At 42.4% G+C, this 18,242-nt stretch overlaps 1 protein-coding gene across 2 annotated transcripts in view; it reads right to left on the minus strand.

The window, feature by feature from the left end:
• The window catches only part of Ism1 (isthmin 1), a 76,339-nt gene extending 66,204 nt beyond the window's left edge, over window positions 1-10,135 (minus strand). For both annotated transcript variants that reach the window (XM_026788438.1, XM_005365532.3), the window contains exon 1: window positions 9,924-10,135. In XM_026788438.1, coding sequence (XP_026644239.1) covers window positions 9,924-10,061 — 138 coding nt within the window. In that variant the 5' untranslated portion in view covers window positions 10,062-10,135. The remainder of the gene's footprint in view (window positions 1-9,923) is intronic.
• Between the last annotated feature and the right edge of the window lie 8,107 nt (window positions 10,136-18,242).

An 18,242-nucleotide genomic window follows, 5' to 3' on the forward strand; every position in this document is an offset into this window, starting at 1 on the left:
ATACAGTTCCTCATGCTGTGGTGACCCCAACAATAAATTTATTTTCATTGCTACCATAATTTTGTTACTCTTTTGATTTGTAACCTAAATATCTGTGTTTTCCAATAGTCTTAGGGGACTCCTGTGAAAGGGTTATCTGACCCTTCTGACCACCACCAAAAGGGGTCATGAGTCACATGGTGAAGAACTTCTGTTCTAGAGAATCCTGACAGATTCTTTACTGTCATTAAAGAAATGGACTTTGTCACTACCAATCCAGGTTATAAAATGCTGAACCAGGGGTTGGTTGCAAGTAGAAGCTGAGAGGAAAAATAGAATCAAAGAAAGCACTAACATATCCTAAAACAAGCTCAAAGAAAATATGTTAAAGAAACAGATAACTGAAATTGGAGCAGAGAGAGGAATGTTACACACTGATCTTCAAACCTATATGTAACAATTCTTAGAGAGCAGGCACCCGCTGATGTAGGAAGTCCTTCAGTATAGGTGTTGTTTTTATTAGTTCATGAATAAAGAAACCGCTTTGGCCTGTGATAGGACAGAGCAGAGCTAGGTGGGAAACCTAAACTGAATGCTGGGAGAAAGAAGGCGGAATCAGGGAGAAGCCATGTAGTTACCACAGGAGACAGACTCCTCCACGGAAGCCCCCCGAAACTTTGCCGGTAGACCACGACTTTGTGGTGATGCATAGATTAATGGAAATGGCTTAGTTTAGGATATAAGAGCTAGGAAGAAAATGTGATTAAGATATTGGCCATACAGTATTGCAAAGAATATAGTTTCTGTGTGATTATTTTTGGTCAGAATGAATAAGAAGCCTCCCACTACAACTTACCTATGAACACTGGGGAGATAAAAAATGAACATGGAATTACATTATAGTTCAAGGGACCTAAAGGCATATCAAAGTAAGAATGTGTCGAAAATGAGGATTCAAAATATTTGAATGACACAGAAGATGTTTGATGTTCATTTAGAGGTTTCACACCCCACACATAACCTAATTTAGTTACAGACAATTCTCAGGATATCCTTCTGTTCCAAAGATCAATATATTTTTTGATCATGGCTAGAAGGAAATGATTAAGAGCTGCATAAATAGTAGAGATTTTGTTCTAAAAAGTAAAAGAAAGAAAAGTATAGTGTTTCAGTTCAACCTAACCAATCAAGCAACTGTATTCACCTCTTTCCTCTTTAAATTATGATGAGATGTCATAAGAAATAGGAAAATCACCTGGGAGGGGAGCAGGCTTCTAGTAGACATAATACAATGACAACCAATCGAAAGTGAATATTTCAGAGTTGAGAATATAGAAGAACAGGCTTCAGAAAACGTTGTCCTTGAAAAAAAATGTCTTTAAGAGTGTCAAGAACAGTTTAATTTTAATTACTAGCTATCTACTCACAAAAATGAAAACATTTGTTTATGAAAGGGGCTGTGGTAGTAACATGATCTTACCCACACTATAAAAGGATTTGGAAACTCCAAATATCTACTGATGGAGAGTGGATAAACAAAATCATGGAATGACTGCACGATGGAATATCAAGCAGTACTAAAGAAGGCAAGTCTACTGAGACACTTTTTTCAAAGAATCTCAAAAATCGTACATTAAGTAAAGGATAGCAAACACATAAAAAATGTACACAGTACAGTTCTGTGTGTGTGAGCACTCTGACAGGCAAAGCTAATCCGTCATGGTGGGCATCAGGAGATGAACTGTTTACTAAGGTACAGTCATTTGGAAGTCTTCTAGGGTGACGGGGAATGCTATTTTTGATGGCAGCTTTGTGGTCACATATACCTACCAAAAATGCACTTGAATTCTTGGAATTTGTCCACTTTATTGGATGTAAATCATACTTTTTAAAAAAAGACTTTTTGAGTTTAGAGAGAAAGGAAAGGGGAGAGGGAAAACAACAGAAGGAATGGGGAAGGAAGGAAAACAAAGAGAAAGGAAATGTAGAGGTGGCAGGGGATGAAGTAAGATGAGAAGGGGCTGTAGACTTTGGGGAGAGCCCAAGGACCAGAATGAAAGCATTGCTTCATTCGGTCCTGGGGTTCAGAGTGCCTGGATGTGACATCTCTACTTGGCAGACACTATGGCAGCTCAGGTATGAGTAGCTGCTGGATAAATCACCTAAGAAGATGCAGCCAGGCATGTTTTCAAAACAAAGGTAAGAGCATGGGAGGTTAAGGAGATGCGGAAGACAGACCTTGAACTCTTGATTAGCTTCACACTTGGATGAGAGTCCCAGAAGAACAGTACATGGATACTGGACATAAACCAAGAAATTTTCTGAGCAGAGCACAAGCTTGGGGCTTCACATGGAAAGGGTATATATACCATATGCTGACAAGGACTCAGAGCCAATCCCTGAATCTAAGCACAACCTGATGAAATTGATGAACATTAAAGAGAAAAAACCTGATGAAATTGATGAACATTAAAGAGAAAAAACCTGATGAAATTGATGAACATTAAAGAGAAAAATCTTAAAAGTTTTAACTTTGTTTTTCAGTGGGCCAGCGATTCATTACAGTGCTAGAGTCCTTTCCTAATATATTCCAAAAGTCAGATGCTAAGAAATGCTATTAAAATTACCCATGAAACATGAAATAGAGTATTAAAGTAAATAATATCTTCAAACTTCTGAGAGTAAACAATATAACTCAGCCAGCTGCCAAATTGGCATTGCATATAAGAACCAAATAAAGGTGTCTGAAAATGGAAGCTCTTGGAGACTTTTGTAGTTGATAAGTTGTTTATAAAAACACTTTTAAAAGAATGCATTCAGCAACATAAAAATGAAAATATGACATGTATAAGGCAGCAGATAAAGAATTAAAGACATTTCACCGTTAAAGCAAAAATAATTCTTGAGAACATAATAAAACTGGTAACCACTGATCAACAGGCATAATAAAAAGGCAAAAGGGGAAAGAAAAAAATCAGGAAAATTCCAATACTAAATAAAAGTTCAAAGAACATAATTTTAAAAAATTCTGGAGACAACCTACAGACAAGACAGAAAAGGAGTCAGAATCCTGTTTCATAGGGGAATGTAAGTTACAAGTACTAACTGATTTCAGCAGTGGTAGAAATGTGTGAGCAAAATTATGTTTGTGAGAGTTTTAAAGTAATAGGACTAGGACACATTGCTTCCATAATTTGAGAGAAAGCAAGCAAAATAAAAAATTTTGAAGGCCAAATCTTGAGTTTCAATCTTTTTAATAATCTTCTTTAATACCAATAATTATATTATTATAACAATAATTCTCAGGATATCCTTCTATCCCAAAGACAAATATAATTTTGAGATTATGGCCAGAAGGAAATTACCGAAGTGCTTTGCTAGTCCTCTAAATGACACTAGGTTAGACACTAGCTCTAGAGAGGTTAGCTCTCTTGCTAGAGTCACACAGATAAACTGATGGTGGGTGCAAAGAAACAACCAGAAATTTAAAAAAACAGCAAACACTATGGAAAATATATCTTCAAATTTACCAGTAATAAAGTAATTATAAATGGTTAATTCCTTGATCTCATAGATAAAGAAAACTGAGGCATAGCTCACCAGTATTAGATAATAAAAAAATTTAAGACAGAAAAAAATTGAAAGTAAAGGTTGACAACTCTACACAAATCAATGTCCCCCCCACCAAAAAAAACCCAAAATGGATTTAGAGAAACAACTTAAAAACCAAAAACATTTAAATATACATGCAATAAAAGAGATTAATGAGAAATTTCACCTCAATAAAACTACAACACCCCAAAGACACCATGGGTTCTAGAAATGTAAAGTTAAAAATGTACAGAATTATAGTAACGAGAAGAGAAAAAGGAACAATGTCAGGGTAAGACCATAGTGATTTTGCTTCAGGAATGATCAGAGAAATCAAGGTATGGAGGCTTATATAATACAACCAACACTCTTATTATAGGTCTTATTATATAAGACATTAGGTACCATATATGTAAATATATACTACAAAGAACATAGAAAAGGTGTAAATGCCTAATTATGCATAAACCTTATACTAGTAAAATTAAAATTCAGTTGAGAATGTATGATTTTTCTCAGAAACATAATTTACTACAACCAACTAAAGAAATATTCCATAATTTAAATAGGCCATAAACAGTGGAATCACCCAGAATATGAGCCAGAGATTCCAATCAAGGAGATAGCAAGCAACAGAGGATGTTAAGAGTGTTCTAATATTATTTTTCTTGACATTCAATTTTTATTATTTAAAGTGCTAGTGCAAAAATGAAGGAAAATTGAATCTTTGCCATGAGTGTGTAACGATACTACCAAAATGCAATATCAGTATCCATAAACACACTAAGGCCAGATATTGTAAGCAGGTATTGCTAAGTGTTGTTTTTCTAGATTCCAGAACAAAATTGATGAGCATAACAAAAACTAATACCAGTCTCAAAAGCATTCAGACCTAGAAAATAATCTATAGAACAAGGATGTTAAAAACTGAATCTTTTTTTTTTTTGCCTTTTTGTTTCCTAAAGAGAGAGAGAAAGATGTGACAGAGTTAAATGAGTGAGTGGGTGGTAGGGTGGGGAGGATATGGGAAGGGAAATCAGTCAGAGAATATATTGCTTGAAAAAAAATTTTCAATTAAAAAAATCAATTTCGATAAAAATAAACATAAAATCTTTTTCAAGACACAGACACCTCTGTCCTAATGGGAGAGGTAACAGCAGTAAGACAAGTAAAATTAATTTTATTAAAATTTTAGTAATTTAAAGCAAAACAACTCTATAAAGTTCACTGGGATATACTTAATATACATTTTCAAGAATTGTTTTTAACATCAATTGATTGATGTGTGTGTGTGTGTGTGTGAGAGAGAGAGAGAGAGAGAAAGCATTGTGAAAGTGTGTATGTGAGTGTGCGTGCGTGTGTGTGTGTGTGAACTCACAACACACCACAGTGTACTTTTGAAGGTTAGAGGGCAATTTATGGGGAGCTGGTTTTCATCTTCCAAAATGTCTGAGGTAAACTAATACCCTCAGAGATCCTCATGCTTGGTGGCAAAAGACTTTACCTGCTGAGTTATGTCACTGACCCATATACTTTAAACAAAACAGGATATCAATATATTTGTCCTCTAAAACATACTACATAACTACATTACACAAACACAGTAATATATGTACATGAATAGATGTGATGAAACAGACTTATACATGTGAAAATCATAGTGGAGCAGTATATAACAAAGTGGAGCATTTAACAAGTTTGATAAGATAACTGGTTATTCCCTGGAGCAGAAAAAGATAGTTACATATTTAAAGCCCAGAAATAGCTTCAAAGTAGACTGCTATTCTAGAGTAGTTTAACGACAAACATATTTGAACAGAATGTATTTTAAAGATTTTTACAATCTTTAACAAAAGGTCCTTAGGGAAAAGATTGGGAATTGAATACATTTAAGACAGCCAGCTACTACATGGCCAAAAGTTGCATAAACAAAGCAACTTGGCCAAGACATTTATGAAGCCCATAAAACAAAAAGATCAATATCGTATTTGCAAGAATCCCTTCAGATACACACAGGCCGTTGTAATGTAACTTGGCGGCTCCTCCTCACTAGAACCAGAATCTATATCCCGTACGTGAGAAGCAGAGCTGATCCCAAGATGTGAAAGTGTATTAAAGGGTCTTAGACCTGCTTTTATTTGCTTACTGCTCTGGGCCTGTTGTGTGGAGATAAAGGTGAGAGGGGATGTGGAGAAAACAGGTAGGCGATAATGAGCAACCACCATCAGACTTATGAATGAGGTCATTAACACTACCTCATCCACATTATCCCAACAGAGGGCTTAAATACAGGAATAATTTAAGAGGCAATGAACAGAAGAACCCGCCCAACTGAGCCCCAGGCTAGATGCTGTCCTACCAACTCATGAGCAAATAAAACTCTGGATGCACATAAGCCACTAAATTGTGGTGCGGTTTGTGATGCCCCAGTAGGGAAGTGGGACAATTATCCATTACTTATAAAGGGTTCCAGTGATGAGAGCGACCGCTTGACTGGAAAGTGGGCAGGCAAGTTGGGAAGCAAGAAACATAAATGCCTATTAACTGAATCAAAACTGGAGGAGTCTTGTTGACAGACGGGAACAAGAGCTTGGACTCTACAGTCATCCTGTCTGGGTCCAAGTCCTGGGCCCGCCCTTCTCCCTCCCTAGCTGTGTAGCTTTGACCAAGTTATTTCAAGCTGTTCAGTTCTCCACATCCTCCTCTGTGGAATGGACACAGTCCTTCTTTGTCATTTCACTTCCTTCGTTTTAGTTACCAGCAATCAAACAATACTAAATAGACTAGTTCAGAAATGGCTAATCTGTAGGTTTTAAATGGCACAGAGTGATGAAATCTATCTTATTGAAAGATTTTGTTCTTTATGATAGTGTTTGTAGAAGAGAAACGCTGTTTCAGGGTTTGGCACTATCTGGGGTTTTGGGCATTCACCAAAGTCTTGGAATGAATCCACCAAGGATAAATCCCCTGGAGTCCCTGTGAGGATTTCACTTCATAGAATAGTGGTTTTGTTTCTAGTGCTGTATGGCCCAGGTAAAACAGGGAGTACATGAAGCTACACTGTTCTATTGAAGGCAACAGGCGAATGAAGAGGAAGCATGCTTGTTCATCAAGATGACAGATCCAGGACAAAATCTTTTCACTGAAGTTCAGAGTTCAGTTTCCTTTTGTATTATTGTAAAGGTACCCAGTTTGGCATTTTATTAACCTTCTTCAATCTCACTGCTTTAATGAGGTCAGGTTTTATTACCAAAAAAAAAAAAAATCACGATTTTAAATTTGAGTGAGATTTATTAGAAGGTACACGAGAATTCAGTTTAAAAAGGAGATAGCATTATTTTGATTTGAATTGTTATGGTCTGTGGAGCCTGTATTTTGAAATGTTCTGTCTTCTACAGTGCTTTTATTATATAATTTTTCTCATATAATTTAATTAAAGGTGTATGAACAATCAGAGTCTCTGACCAGCACAAGAGAAAGTTATGCCAGCAAAATATAAGATGTCAGTCAAAAGTCAAAATATTTGGCAGTTCCATGAATTTTTATACAGCTAGTACTGACAGCTGAGACTTTCTTACTGAATGTTTTATGATCCACTAACCAACAGAGTGATATTATGTGCTCAAAACACTTTATTTTTATGGCAGCATACCAGTAGCGATGGAACAGCCACAAAGGAAAAACCAAAACAAAACAACCCAAAATTCAGTTTCCAAGAATTCCCTGGAACAATCAAAGAAATCTTGTTAATGATTCTTAAGCGTGTTTACATATAGATATAAGTACAGATGCCTACATATATACGTATGTATTGGTAGTTGACACAGTAACACTATAAATGTGCATCTGGAAATGTAACTTGTTTAAAAGTTGTCCCTCTTTTGTAGCCAGTTTTATAAGTTTACCAAGAACTTGGAATATTAATACATAATTTGAAATACAATATACAAAATATAAGGTGTACATCTTTACACTATAAACTAAGAAAAACAAATTAAGGGACCTTTTAGCTCTTCAGCTTTAGAGTTCCCTAACTCAGTTTCTCCACTTGACAGTAGAATGATGGCAGTAACTAGTTCTTGAGGTTCATTCTTTGAGCTTAGAGAAGTTAATATATGCAATGTGCTAGGTGTATTGCCTGTCATATGTAAAAGACACTCAGTAAATCTTCAGCTCTTGAGCGCATTTATTGGATATCCATGCAAGTCACCAAATCTTAAATAAAGGTGTGTCTCATTTTCAATAATTCCAAAACACAGTGTAGTTGAGGCAAACTCACAAGTACCTGCTTCATAATATATGAGACCCACTGAGCTTCTGATCACTGAGAAGGACTTTGGCAGCATATGAGTCAAATGATTTAGATGGGGTTTAAGACTGAATTTTAAAATGTGCAGACAACAGGAGGAATCCAGAAGCCACAGTTTTGTCTTCAAATACACCTGCTGCTAGCAAATGCATTCTTTTGCATCCGGCAGGCAGCAGACAAATGTCTTTTCCAGGTTTAGTTGGCCCTGTCCATTTGAATCATACTGCCTTGAGCCCAAGAAATAACTCTGGTCAGGAAGAATATAAAACTTTTATAAGGAGAAATTACAAAAAAGTATGAAGTTACAAACGAAGCTGTTAAAGTCATCACTGGGGCTTGGTTAAGGGCCAGCTTTGGGTGCTCACCGTAACCGAACACCGTAGCCAGATAACCTGAAGCTACCGGATTAGCAGCTACTTAGGACCCCAGATATTCCTAGGATTAGAACTCTTTCTAAATCACCCATGTTTTCTGCCTTTGAGGGGGCTATTCTTCAGCAAAAGCCCTCTGCGATTCCTATCCAATTCCTCCAGCTGCTTCTCTCATTAACTTACTGTCGGGGTGGAAAAGGCCAATTGGAGATTATTCTAATGATAGCAAGCACCTCGTAAAGAAATCTGCCAAATTTACTTTTCCATAGAACATCATCTTTACAGCCTTTCATGGGTTTACTAGGAAAGAAAGCATTACATATCAAATACGATTTCCAGCAGTCTTAGAGATATTAGGAATTATTCCTTCAAGTGTTTGGCATGAGGAAATATCTGTCACTGGACAGGTTTATTCAAAGGGTTATGTGAGAGGCTCCTACAAAATCAGAGTGTTTTTAGAAGGGTCCAAGAACATTTACGTTTGAGGTATGTATTTTCGCAGGCATGGCTTACATCCGTAAGGGTCACCTTGCTTGGTATAATAAACCAACAAGTGGGAATGTGTGGATTCGGACAAGTTTCTTAATGTCCCTGCACCTCAACATCATAATCTGTAAGGCAGAGAGATGAACAGTCTTGTTATGACGATTAAGGTGAGAATAATGAGTTAAATCCTGTAACACTCTTAAAACAGCGCTGTGGTAAATACCTGCTATAGAGCTGTTTAAATAACTGTTCCTCTCAACAATAGCTTGTTCCCCCCCCCAAAAAAAAACTAAAAGGCATAAAGATGTAAAAATATCGGCATTGCAGACTGAATAGTTTTAGTAGGCCTGACTTGATTTCTTTGGGGACTGGAGACTCCCGGCTGTGTCCGGAAGAAAATCCAAGCTCACTTCTATTAGTTCTCCAGGTTTGCACCTGTCGTCTTTCGCGCCACGAGAAGGACTTTCCAAAGCCATAGCAGAAAAACCCATGCGGGCAACGTTTATTCAGTGTATTTCAAGGCCCGATATATGCCCCCAGGCCTCGACTCTTCCCCTGTGTTGGAACTGAATGGATCAATGGAACTTATTACTAAAGGAACCAATAGAAGGAAATGGTCACTGGGAAGAAGTCTCTCAACTCCAGACCAAATCTCCATAGGTGCCTTGACTATGACTTTTGCATGCTACAAAGGGGGCACAGAAGGTGAAGGAATCGCGCCCACAAGGTTGGGGTGTCTGGCTATACTCCAGAAATTATGTCTTGACCTCTGACACTGCTTGCACAACCATCAGAATTCTTTCTCCTAAATACAGTTTGGAGATTTATCTCATAAGGCCTCTTTGTGTCGTGTCGCCTCACCTCTAGCCTTCCTTGCCTCCAGACATACTACTCAATCTCTGAAAGCACCCAGAAGCAAAAGCAGCCTGCAGCAGGCCGCCTGCACATCCCAAGCCTAACACCATTCCTGGTGCCTGGCCAGTAACAGATCTGAGGAGTGCTTTAGGTAGTAGACCTTGCACCCGGCCTGGTCTCCACATATGGCTACCCGCCCCCCATCATCTAGCCCAGCACTTCTGACTTAGCAGAGTCGCCTAGGCACAAGTGCTCTTATGTGGAACGAAGGACCCGCCTCCTGGCCCCCAGCTTCCCGCAATCACGCACGCCCCCTCCGGCGGCGCACTCACCTGCAGCTGAGACCCGCTGACGTTGCCCGCAGCCGCGTCTGGCCGGTCGGCGGCTCCGGATCCGCGCAGAACCGTGATGTGCAGCGTGAGCAGCAGTAGTCCCAGCAGCAGGAGCAGTTCGGCGGCCAAGCGCACCATCCTCTTGAGTCGCGCGGCTTTAGGACCCCGTGCGGCGGGCGGTGGAGGCGGCGGCGGCGGCGGCGCGGGGGGAGGAGGAGTCGGAGCCCCAGAGCCCGGCTGCGTTGCTCCCACCTCGGCCCCCGTCGGGGCCCCGCTCCCCGGGCCCGCAGGGCTGCCTCTGGGCTCGGCCGGGCGCGCGGGGCCCGGGGAACAGGAGCAGCCGCCACCGCCGCCCCCACACCACAGCGGAGCCACCGCGGGGCCGGGGACGTCCAAGCCGGTGGTCGAGCAATCCCAGGAGCTGTCCGGAGGTGGCGGCGGTGGGGACGAGGGGCTGTCCGAGACCCAGGCCAGGCCAGGGTCCACCCTGCGGGCAGGGAGCTGTGGGGGCGGCGGCGGGGCGGGCGCAGCCGAGCCCCCGAGCGCACATGGGCGCCCCAGATGTGGCCGCGGTGCCGCAGCTGGAGCGGGAGCCGCCGCCAGAGGAGCGCGGGGAAGAGGTGGAGGAGGAGAAGGAGGAGGGGGGCTTCAATGGCAGCCCGGAGTTACCTCCACTCTCGGCTCCCCCGCCCCCGCTGCCCCGAGCCACTCACCCTCAGGGCCACCACCTTTCTCACTCCGAGCTCCTCTGGGCCGCCAGCCTCGTAGACCCGCACGCCAAGTCCCCGGATGGGTTAGCTTCGGGTCACCGAGGTTGTCACCGTTTGAGGATAACTGGGGGCGCCCCGCCGGCGCCTGTGTCCGCCTTCTCGGCTGTGCTAAGTGTGCGCTTCCGAGATCGCTGTGGCGGAGGGGCTAGCCCTCTGCTCGCACTAGTGCTCCGGGCTGCGGGCAAGTGGCGAGCGCCTGGGCCACCTGAGAAAAGTTTATGGGCAAAGTAGAGCTGGAGTTGTTGGAGTGGAGAACTGAGGGGCCCGACAAACCAGGTGTCTACAACGCCACTGTGCGCCCTGGCTTTGAGCAGGCGGACTTGGGGGGAGTGGCACAATTTCTGTTCGTCCACAAGGGTCTTGACACTAGCTGCTGGGCTCTGGGCTGGCTGAAAACTGGGTACCGCAGATCGCTGGCCCGTAGCGCCCTGGAGAGCCAGAAAGGTGGGTGAGTTGGATTCAATCCGCTCGCGCGTCTACTTAAGCGCGCAGGTGTCGCGTGGGAGGCTGCAAGGGACGCGGTGTGCGCCGTGGAGGCGCTCGGACGTCAGCGGGGCGTTGGGTAACTCAGCTTGGCAGGCTGGAGTCTGGGGCGGCTCATCCCGGGGGCGCCGCGCCTGGAGGGGACTTGGGGGCTGCCGAAACGCAGCCGCTGCTACTGTGCCACCGCCTCATGACCGCGCTGCAGCCTCGGGCTCCAGCGAACGACTCATGCCTTGCAAGGGATGCTGCTGATGGACGGAACGGCTAGGCGATGGGCCGGGAGAGCGCGGGTTTCTTGTTTCCGACGCTAGAGTGAGCAGGGACAGACCCGGCGGCGAGGCTCTGGCTCCCGCCTTCCCGAAGTGGCTCCAAGTGGCAGGCGCTCTGTTAAGCTGGAGACTTTTATACTGTGTTCCCTCCGCCTCCTTTCTCCCCAGCGCCAGCCCAGCCCTTCCCTCCTGGTGAGCCCAGCCCTAGTCAAGTGTGAGTACACGTTCCCACAGCCCTTTTCACACATTTCCATTTCTCACCCGGCCCCCAGGACCATAGGATAAACCCTTAAGATTCTTCTTGGGTGAATGAAACTAAATAAATGAAACTTTCCTACCGGGACGCTGCTCTTCTCTTCTTTACCGCTTTCCATGACCACTAGAAACGGATAGGAGCTTCTTAGTTAAACTACCTTTAGAGCTTAAATGTTTACTTTGGGATCCTCAAGACAAATTCTTTTGCCACTCCAAACGTTCCTTGGGTCGCCGCAGCAGTTTTGCAGAATTTAACTAGCTGTAGTTCAGGATGCTGTTTGCATCTGTTTGTATCCGGTTATCTGCCTCTTTGGAAATGCTGGGAATATCCTTAAAATTCTAGCCAAAGCCAGCAGCTCATTAACAAACTGTTTATAAAGGGCACGATGGTATCTTTTCCTTTTCTTTTAGGAGTGAGGTTCCCCCATCCCTGGCGGAGTGCTTGCTGTGGACTGTAAGGCTGCTTGGCATCCCATTGCTATCTCCAGGCTCTAAAATACCAATAATTGTCAACCGGAGCGCTGAGGGAAGAAATTGAAACAATAAACCCTGGTGGTTCAGATGGGAGATCAAAGGGGATCCTAGCAGCTTTGGAATCCCACAAGGATTCCCCTGTGTGTTTTCTAATTAGAATCACTTAAGGGCAGCAGGCAGCAGAATCAGCACACAGGTGGAATATATAAATTAAGGTGGCAAACGAAAGTCCTGTAGCTATAGGTAGTGTAAGGATGGTGGCATTCCTGGCCTTTCCAGGTGGTGCTGTGGAAAAATTACTCCTGTCGCCAAAGGCAGGCTGGTCTGGGTTAGGGCAGAAGGGATGCTGTATTCATTCCGTCATTTTTTTTTTTCTCACACAGTCTCCACATGTGAGCCTCAAGTGCACTTCCTCTCATCCAAAAGTTACATTTTTTTTTCTCCTAAGAAAAAAATGACTCAAGGGAAGAAAAAAAAACCTGGAAAGAAACTCTTGTAAAGAAAGTGGATTTTTATAAAATTATAAATGGAGATTTAAAGATTAAAATTTCTAAAATGTGACTTGATTTTGGGTCAGGAGTCTTTCTTAGATGTTGGGCAAATGTGTGAATGGATGCTACTACAGTCCCTTCTTCAGTCTGGGTGATCCAAATTCTGGACGAATTTGTACTCTGGTAAGCATACACGGGTTGCATTCTCCAAACAAAGCTGCCAGCAACACCCGGCTTTGGAGGGCTTGAAGAACATCGGCTTTCTTTCATGTTCTATGAAAAGCGAGCCCTGTGTATCAACAGACTGTGTTTCAAGCACATTTCTGCAATCACTGCCCAGTAGCTGACAGAAGTTTGAAAACAATCCTACATCTTTCAAGAATCTCCAGGGTCCATTCATTCATTCATGTCTTACTACTCGCTGTCTACTCCAGGAGAATGTGTCTGTTAGTCTGTCTGTATTCCCAGCAGACTTGGATTGGGGTAACTTTGTGGCAGATCATTTCAGAACCCACTCAGCCCTAGAATCGTGTTTCCTTCCTCAATTCACAGCTAGAAGACATTTTCCAGCCACATTTAGATCCAAGCAGGAGTGTAGAGCCCTGTTAGTTCTAAGACTCCTGAGTGATTACCGGCATGTACTCTGCCTTCCCTTTCACCATGGCAGGTCTAAGAGATAGGACACCTTAGGTAGATTGTGGTTCACAAGAGAGCCATTGAACTAGAAATATCTGCACTTGACTTGGTTCAAGTGAGAAATAACCTTTTACTCAAATACACATGATCTTATGATGTTCACAACTATCATTACCCCTCAAGACATTTACAGCCTTCACAGGGATACCTTCCTGATTATCACTAATATTTTTAGGATTGAATACAGGTCTTACACAGAGTAACGTTCATGTTTTTTTTTTTTAATTAGTGTATTACTTATACAAAGCAAGGGACCTTATCAAGACATTTATACACACATAATATACTTTAGTTATATTTAATCCTTTTGTTATCCTTTCTTACCCTTTGTCCTAGTTGGGCTTCTATTGCTGTGATAAGACCCACAGCCAAAGCAATTCGGGGAATAAAGAGTTGATTTCTGCTTGTGGCTCACATAAAGAAGGGAAGGCAGGGCAGGAACTCAAGACGGAACTGAGGCCGAGGCCATGGAGGAGTGCTGCTTACTGGCTTGCTCTGGCTTGCTTAGCTAACTATATCACAGGTTCACTTTCTCAGGGATGGTACTACCCACAGTGGTCTGGGCCCCACTTTACCAATTAGCAATTAAGAAAATTCCATAGAGACATATACCCACAGGCTCATCCGCTGTAGGCATTTTCTCAAGTGAAGTACTCTCTTCTCAGATGATCCTGGCTTGTGTCAAGTTGACACAAAATTGACCAACACAACTAAGTCCTCCTTGTCAACTTGGCACACAAACATGGTATTATTAAGCACTAACCTTTCTCTTTTGTATCTCATGTATTTAAAGAAGCTATTGAGGTAAACACACTTGATGATCTGTATTAACCCCTTGTAAGGAGCAAGGAGTTTAATGACTACACATAAAGCTTTTGATAATTGTGTGGGGGGAGGAGCATACTGATGCTAGCTGGTACTTCCAGCATCCTGTGCTAAAGTGAAAAAGGCAAAGGATGAGTCTGTGATAAAATTCACTGGCCTCAGATGCACATAAACAGCCTAAAAGTTTCTAAGTGTGCCCTGGTAGAGGATCTTCTGCCCAGTGGCCGTAAGACTCAAGTTGTTGAAAATCAAACCCAAGCCCTCAGTATAAGGTTGGTTGAATTACAATGAAAATTCAAGGCTCAGGCTCTGAGGGTGTGATTGACAAAGAGTGGACTTTTGTAACTTCTGATGAATAATTTTGGTTTTCAGCATGACTATAATAACCAAAATGCAAGCAGCTGTGAGGAATTTTCTTCATCTGTTTATTTGAGGAAGGTCTCACTCCTCACTAGCATCAATATCTGTCCTAGCTAGGTTCTCTATTGCTGTGATAAACCGCATGACCAAAAGCATCTTAAGGAGGAAAGGGCTTATACAACTTTATAGCGCGGTCTATTGTGGAAAAAAAGACAGGACAGGAAACTCAATGCAGCGGTTGAAACAAAGGCCATGGAGGAGAGCTGCTTACTGGGTTACTGTCCATGGCTTATGAAGTCTACTTTCTTATGTAACACAGGACCACCTGCCCAAGGGTAGCACTACCCACAGTGGGCTGGGCCTATCTCACATTACACATTAATCCCATCTCACATGAATCACTTATCAAGAAAATATCCCAGTCTTCTTTGTAGGCCAGTCTAATGAAGGCAATTTATCAACTGAAATTCCCTCTTTTTAGACCCTAGTTCATATCAATTTTTACAAAAAAACTAACCAGCATTTCCTTCCATATCTCTAAAGGGACTCCTTTTCCTTTAGTAGAATAGATACCTTTCTAGGACTGGCTTGCTTCACTTAGCACAACAACCTCTGGGATATGGGAAGAAAGAAAAAGAAATCAAGCCACAGTACCTGTAGTTATCACTGATAACACCATGGTTTCTTTAAGGTCTTTTATGGTAGAAAGTTTAATGTTTTTACTTTAAATTTTACTAAAGGCTGGTATGGTATATACATTGTATATGTATATATGCAAAACAAAGGGGAAGAGTAAATAATAAACCCTCAACAAACTTCAGCAAAAGTCACAGCAGTTTTGTCACCTAAACAGGAGTTCTCTTGTCTGTGCTTTGTTTTCTGTAGTTGAAGTAATCTCAGGTCAGCTATAGTCTGAAAATATTAGTTAGAACATTAAATTAGAAGTAAATATTTAAGGATTTTCAAATTGTAGGTGATTCTGAGCAGCATGATGAAATCTCTGAATGTTCTACTCCATCCTAGCTGGGACAGATCATATTTTCATCCAATATACCAACTCAGTATGTTCTGCTTGCCATCAGTAACATAGTAGCTTCTTGGATTGCTCAGTTTTTTTTTTTTAAATCCCCTTTCCCCGCAAGCAGAGTTTCTCTGTGTACCCCTGGCTGTCCTGAAACTCATGCTGTAGACCAGACTGGCCTCGAACTCACAGAGATCCTCCTGTCTTTACCTCCTGAGGCCATGAATGAGTGCCGTTGTGTTTAAAGGCATGCACCAGCACTGCCCCATAGTAGCTACTTGGCTAGCAGATTCACTCTCACGGTATCCCAGTGTTTGTGTTTGGTTATACTAGAAGCAGCCTCACACCATGTCAGAGTACCTTTGTCTCTGACCTGACTTCATCTCACTAGGTAGGGACAGTATCATCTGACTCATCTCAGAAAGGGTGAGTAAGGTAAAATTAAACAGTTTGAGAGACTATGTTCATGCGATGTTTTTACAGTATATTGTTATACTTCTCCAACTTTAATTTATAAATTTCCGCTTTTACACAGAAATGTGTGTAAAGAAATGAACATAGAATGTATTATTTGGCAGCACCTGCAGTTTTGGCGCCCGCTGGGGGACAAGGAGGTACTACCGAATTCTCACACACTTCCCAAGATGATTTTCAGGCAAACTTAATGATACCATAGCAATTCATGTTTGCATGCTTAGCACATATGTCAGAAAGATAAGTGCTCAACTGAGCAAAAACATATCAATGTGCACATTTTATACAGGCTTTAAAACAGGTCAGAGAAGTCAAAGCCTGTCTTCCTCCGTGGTGGAGGCTGTTACATGTTTCCCGTCTTCATTAGTGCATATTGACGTCATTCTTCAATGTTCTTTGTACTTAGGTACAGGCAGTCATGTGACGTTGGTGTGACCAAGAGGAGATGGTTAGAGGCTATCTCAGTGCCCTTTCCAGATGTAGTCTTTGAAGCCTTTCTAGGTGGGGTCCTCTTTTCCTTTGTCAGTTGGTTACACGTTCCTGCCCAGCACATAGAGTGCTATTAACCTGGGTCTTTGGTACAGATGCTTTACCCAACCCCACGGTTGCTGAAGGATACCCTGGAACTAAGGTGTGATATAAAATAAACTCTTTTCAATGTGTTAAGTCATTACCACTTTGGAGTTTGTTATTGATGCTTGGGCGACCTTGGCTAAGTAGCTAAGCAGCAAGGTTCTCAAAGAGGAAGATGACTTGCTTTCTCTTTAGAAGACTCAGTAGCAATCATTTTGGTCTCCCCCCCCCCCCATAAGGTTCTTGTCATATTTGCAGCCTCACTGTTTTAGTGATAAAGCAATCATATAAAGATCTCAAACAAAATGTGTTAAATAAAACACAGATAGTGGACCTTGTGGCTTCCGTTGACTGCTGCTGTTGTGGGTGACTGGTGTGTCTCATCACCTTGGCTTAGGTGCCTCGAAGGCATTATATCACAGTGGAGTCCAGTGGCCTCTGCCTGCTAATGGGACTCTACCTCCCAGAGTCTCAGTCTCTTCATCTGTCAAGTGGGGCTAGGGGTGTCCCCTGTAGGACCACTGTGATGCTCAGCTGTCACCTCCACATGTAGGCAGAGATTAATATACCTGTGACTCTGTTAGATGAAGTACTCCGTGCTCTACCCACAAAGGCAGAGCCTGCTTTGCTCCTCTGGTTCTGAAGACACATGCTAGAGGATATTTAAATAGCTAAGCAACGAACACAACTTACACAACACTTCTGGAAATCGCAGTTCAAATAAGCCTCAGGAGGACACTCAAAGCCCTCATGGAAACACAAACCAAAACAACTGAAATGTTGTTCCATTGCGTTTCTCCTTTGAACCGAGAAGGGGGCAGAGCGCTCTGAAGTGAGAAAATCACGCCATCTGTGGCACTTCCAGGGGCCCCACCCCTGGAGGCAGCTGCTGGGTTTGTTGGACACCTGGGCCTCTAGAGCCTCTGCTTCCCAGCAGTCCATCACACACACACACACACACACACACACACACACACACACACACACACACACACAGTGTGAACACTCAGGAGAAACCCGTGGCTCTCTTGGCTTTACCCACAAAGGCCACAATACACAGGACTCCAAGAGAGCATGGAGTACTTTTGTTGGAGGAAGTCAGGGCTCTGGAAAACCAGAGCAGAGCAGTGACAAATTGGGTTACTGCATAGTTTGAGATGATTCTCCCTTAGTGGGAGGCCCGCTTTGTCACATTTCTGGTGTAAAGTTAAAATATACTAGGTTCCATTCCTCCATTGGCTTCTTCACATAACTAGTCCTTAAACCTCTTACGTGAACCATAGAGTTCTTTTCATTTCTTTTGCTTCATTATAACTGTTCCGGCATAAATTCTAGAAAGCAAAATAGACCAGTGACATGTTATAGCTGAAGGGGGGAAGGCACTTCCTAGTTAGGACTTAGGTTATATATCATACACGCCATTCTCAGATATCTGAAAAAGATTGGGTCCAGAAGAAAGCATACCACTGAGTTAAAGTCTAATTTCAGAGTAGAGATGCCTGTTTACAAATGAGGCCAACAGGATAGATAGATACCTTCAGCACTGTACAGGGGCTTCAAGCCAGTACCTTCACAAGACCCCGACAGCTAATGTTCTTCCTACTTTTCACAGTGAATTTCTTTACATA

This window comes from Microtus ochrogaster, unplaced genomic scaffold, assembly GCF_000317375.1.
Source record: "Microtus ochrogaster isolate Prairie Vole_2 unplaced genomic scaffold, MicOch1.0 UNK3, whole genome shotgun sequence".
NCBI classification, from domain to species: domain Eukaryota; kingdom Metazoa; phylum Chordata; class Mammalia; order Rodentia; family Cricetidae; genus Microtus; species Microtus ochrogaster.